General features: G+C 40.9%; 1 protein-coding gene across 1 annotated transcript; it reads left to right on the top strand.

Annotated features, from left to right (window-relative positions):
- Positions 1 to 973: 973 nt before the first annotated feature.
- LOC104947114 (histone-lysine N-methyltransferase setd3-like) lies at positions 974 to 3,830 on the top strand. The gene is made up of 4 exons (XM_010773076.1): positions 974 to 1,113; positions 2,488 to 2,580; positions 3,086 to 3,234; positions 3,347 to 3,830. The coding sequence occupies exons 1-4, from the start codon at positions 1,011 to 1,013 to the stop codon at positions 3,443 to 3,445; spliced, it is 444 nt and encodes a 147-aa protein (XP_010771378.1). The 5' UTR covers positions 974 to 1,010; the 3' UTR covers positions 3,446 to 3,830.
- The last annotated feature ends 730 nt before the right edge of the window (positions 3,831 to 4,560 follow it).

The following is a 4,560-nucleotide window of genomic DNA, read 5'->3' as shown; positions in this document are numbered from 1 at the left end:
GTTTCCCCTACCATTGTCTTGGAGGGGCGCCAACGGAGTGTGTGAAAACCTTGTGAAGACTTACAGAAAACGTTTGACCTCTGTCATTGCCAACAAAGGGTATATAACAAAGTATTGAGATTAACTTTTTTTATTGACCAAATACTTATTTTCCACCATCATTTGCAAATAAATTCTTAAAAAATCAGACAATGTGATTTTCTGGATTTTTTTTCTCATTCTGTCTCTCATAGTTGAGGTATACCTAGGATGAAAATTACAGGCCTCTCTCATCTTTTTAAGTGGGAGAACTTGCACAATTGGTGATTGACTAAATACTTTTTTGCCCCACTGTAAATGAGAGGTAACATTTTATTTATGGTATTATTTCCCCATATTTCTCTCCATTCTTCCTTCTGTCAACGGTGTCGCAGTTTCTCGTCTCTCCCGTTTTTGGTCGTACGGATGGGTCAGAGTTTGTGGGGAGGACCGCACATTTTCCCGTCAAGTTTGTTTTTTATAAATTGCAAACATTGCGTAGAAAGTGGTGTACGCCATCTTTTGAGCGTACGCACCGTTTATAAATGAGGCCCCTGGACCGGGAGCTGCTCAGAGGCCCGGCTCGCAGCATTGTGGACTGTGAGCACAGCAGCTTGGCAAGTCCACTTTTCCCCTGGACACACCTGGTTCTTGAAAAATAAATCAAGAGAAAAAATAAATGTTGAGGGCTGGCAGTGTAGCACTTCACATGAGAGAGGTAGCGTCAGTTCTCACAGGTAAAGGCAGGCGGTACCTGTAGCTACATAACAGGGACAGTATAACCTGCGTTGGTGTATCATAGGGGGAAACCATGAAAAATAGTATTTGGCACAATATGTCACCTGAGCAAAATATTATTTAGAAAAAAGTGAGCTTCTGTGTTTACTTTTCTGTGTGCTATACACCTAGTTGATTTCCTCTCAGCCTGTATCTACTTTCTCATGTTCACAGCCAACAGTAATGATGGTCTGTCTTTTCAGTACATCAGCACCATGGGAAAGAAGAGTCGAGTGAAGATTCAGAAGTCGGGCTCAGGAGCCACCCCGGTGGTGACCCCAAAGGAAATGATGAACCTGATCGCTGAACTGCTGCAGAGTACGTTCTCCTGCATCCAGGGAACCTTCTTTTTTTTCACTCTAATCATATAAAATAAAAAGTCAGCACATATGGAACATTAAGTTACACCAATTTTTCTTCCAGTAGATTGTAATCTTACTCAATAACACCATTTGTTCTATTTGGGATTTTTATGTTCCTGCACACCCACATAATAATAACGTTTCTGGTTTCAATTATATCTGTGGTTTACTTTTTTCAGTGATTCATGTGTATGGGCGCAGAGGGGATAGGAATCCATCCATTTGACTGGTCAATCAGCTGCTCAGGTCCAAAGTGACAGTCTGCATCAGAAATGACCTGTCGCACAGAAATCAGGGAGGCAGTTTGCAAGGAGGCCCATAAAGATATTGGCAGCTGAAAGCACACTCACCTAAACAAAGGCCCAATTTCAAACTACCTCTTGCACCCTACCCCTCCACGTACGCCACATTAAGTGCCGTTCCAATTCAACTATTGGGGAGGGGGAGTTGGTTATCAAACCTTCAAAGGATCTGCATCAGTCCTACCTGACCGACCCACGCTGTGTGTGTCCGTCAGGAAACACGCTGTTACAAACAGTTCCAGCAAACATTTACTGGTAATCCGCGAAACCAGATAGACATTTAATATCGTCATACAACCTGATGGATAACTTTTATTTGTTTTACTTTAAATCATATCCCCTTGTCTAGTCTAGAAAAAAGGTAAAGGTGTGCATTTGATACTAACGTTTTGTATATTTACAGACTGTTTAAAAAACCAAGCAGCTTAAAAACATCAGATTTAAAAAAAAAAAAAAAAAAAAATAGAAAGGTTTACAAAAATGAAACGCTATTTAAGATTTTTTCAAAACATTTCTAATTTCCAAAAAATTGAAATGGCGTTTCCTTTTTATAAATTATTATATTATTATATTATTTTATAAATTATTCCTGTTTCTGCCAGAGGGAGGGGAGTTTGTTCCAAAGATTGCCGCTCTATTTGCACCGTCGACCTGAAATAATGGTGCCTCGTTTAGCTGTGAGTTTCCCGACAGCCGGAGTTCACTCCGTCACCGAGTAGAAGTGGGTAGGTGGCGGTTTGGAATTGTGCCGTAGTTTTGCACCCTAAACGTAGTTTCGCAGTCAGCGGTCATATCCAGGTGTTGTGCATCAGTCTTCTTAAACAGTACAGCTGAGGTTTCATCACAGTGAGACGACTTTCACCAGAGGTCCATACAAACCAGAGCCAGTGTAAATCTCTACAGTGTATGATTTAGTATTGATTTGCTCCTAACGTTGTCATGGTATTTTCATGTTTACATGTCCTTGTTAAGATGGGTGTTGGCTGTACGGTTAATTTAAACATGCAGTTGTTTTGTTAATTCCCCAGAGTGCAGCAGTGCAGCCCCCTCTGCTGGTAAAGAGTGGGAGGAGTACACCCAGATCAGAGGCCTGGTGGAGAAGATCCGCAAGAAACAGAAGGGTGAGAACATGTGCATGCAGCTGTGCACACACTATTTATTTCAAATGAATGTTTTGAAAACCTTATTCCACAGGATTTTATCAATATTAAGTAATCAGCAATATTATATTTCAAGTCATTTAAAGTAAGGCTGCCCCCAAATAGTTGACTAAACGTTAGTCGGCTGAAAAACCTACTTGACTAATTTTTCCTCAGAAGGGATCTTTCTGAGTGTGTAAAGGATGATATTTCAAAGGTTCATTATCACAGTTTGATTTGATTTGAAGCAAAACGTACCATAATGTTAAAAATGTTTTCTTTCTTAGCCAATGAAACTGAAACCATTTTGAGATCATAATATATCATAAACGCGCGACGATTAGTCGACTAATCGCCTGAATTTTACGACTATTGGTCGACTAGAAAAACCTTTATTCGAGGGCAGCCCTAATTTGAAGTAATGTATCAGTGAGGTGATGAAAATGAAGAAGAGATAATTTGTCCCTTGCTGTGTGTTTGTATTCAGGTATGTCTATACTCTTTGACGGCAGCAGAGATGACTACTTCCCAGACTTGATGTCCTGGGCTCAGGAGAGCGGGGCGTCCTGTGACGGTTTCACAGTGGCCAACTTTGGAACAGAAGGCTACGGCCTGCGGGCCACCAGAGACATCAAGGTGAGCTCCACTCAGTGGGGTTACCTTTTCAAGATTCTCCAGCACTCCAAACACTTCATCAAATACCAGTTAATTACTATAAAGAGTGTGTGTTTGCGTGTGTTTGTTGCAGGCAGAGGAACTATTCCTTTGGATTCCCAGGAAGATGCTGATGACTGTGGAGTCAGCCCAGAACTCTGTGATGGGTAAGGGTGGGAAAGGATTAAATTAGAAAACCTAAACATTTTGGCTCCCATAAATAAACCATTTAAAGCAGAGCGAAAAAACTGGGAAAATAGCTTCTCTAAAAGAAAATGATGATTACATTTCATGAAAGGATGTATTTTGTGACGATTGTAACATACTGGTACATTTTATATAACTACATTTGAGTAAATATTTCAAATGTAAGACTCTCCTAACCACACAGGGAATTTTACTGTAGCACATCTTGACAACAGCAGCCGGTAGGAGGCTCTAATGACTTGTACAGATGTTTTGTGAGATAGGAAGAAAGTTGTTTTAGTGTGTGCATATTTCCTTCTGTACACACTAAAATACAAAACAACAGGAAAACGTATGAGGCAGTGTGCTGCTCTCCACAATGATCAATAACAGCGAACGGATGGTCATTAAAGTCAGTTAAAGATAAACAGAATCACACAAAGCCTGGCTCCAAAATGGTGGAATGAGCTCCCCATTGAAATCAGGACAGCAGATAGCTTGCACATCTTCCGGCGCAGACTGAAAACTCATCTCTTTCGACTCCACTTCGAGCGATACAATTACTAACAAAGCACTTATATACTAATAAAGGGCTGGTTTTCTAAAGCCAGTTGAGTAGCACTTGAAATGTTTGGCTCTATGAAACCTGATGTACTTATATGATTCTGTTTTCTTCAAGGTTGTATCTTCCTGGTCGAATGTACTTATTGTAAGTCGCTTTGGATAAAAGCGTCAGCTAAATGCAATGTAATGTAATGTAATTTTAGTGTTGCCTGACTTTATAAGTGTGTTTTTTATAAGTGTGTGGTCACGTTCTAGTCACTTTGCTCAGCGCTACTGCTTGTTACAACTTTGATTTGCCGTACTCGCCATGAACTTTTATTGCTCAGGTTAATCTCGCCCCCTCCTATTGGTTCTTGGTTCTTGCCGGGCAGCCGAGTGGGGCCAGCTAAGAACCGGTTTGCATACATTTCACATTACATGTCACTTGTTAGATGCTTTTATCCAAAGCAACATCAGTACTGTGGAGCCCCCTCAGGAGCAATTTGGGGTGAAGTGTCTTGCCCAGGGACACAACGACATGCTGACTGCAGTTAGACTCAAACTTGCTACCCCCTGATT

The sequence above is a fragment of the Notothenia coriiceps genome, unplaced genomic scaffold, assembly GCF_000735185.1.
Source record: "Notothenia coriiceps isolate Sejong01 unplaced genomic scaffold, NC01 NC01_scaffold00011959, whole genome shotgun sequence".
In the NCBI taxonomy this organism is placed as follows: domain Eukaryota; kingdom Metazoa; phylum Chordata; class Actinopteri; order Perciformes; family Nototheniidae; genus Notothenia; species Notothenia coriiceps.
Note: the sequence above shows the minus strand (reverse complement) of the source record. Positions and strands in the feature narration are given on the sequence as shown.

Bases quoted from the DNA above. Each gene is read 5' to 3' on its own strand.
- LOC104947114 (XM_010773076.1), top strand. From the start codon at position 1,011: ATGGGAAAGAAGAGTCGAGTGAAGATTCAGAAGTCGGGCTCAGGAGCC. The intron at 2,581-3,085 runs GTGAGAACATGT...GTTTGTATTCAG, and splicing joins GATCCGCAAGAAACAGAAGG to GTATGTCTATACTCTTTGAC. The intron at 3,235-3,346 runs GTGAGCTCCACT...TGTTTGTTGCAG, and splicing joins GGGCCACCAGAGACATCAAG to GCAGAGGAACTATTCCTTTG.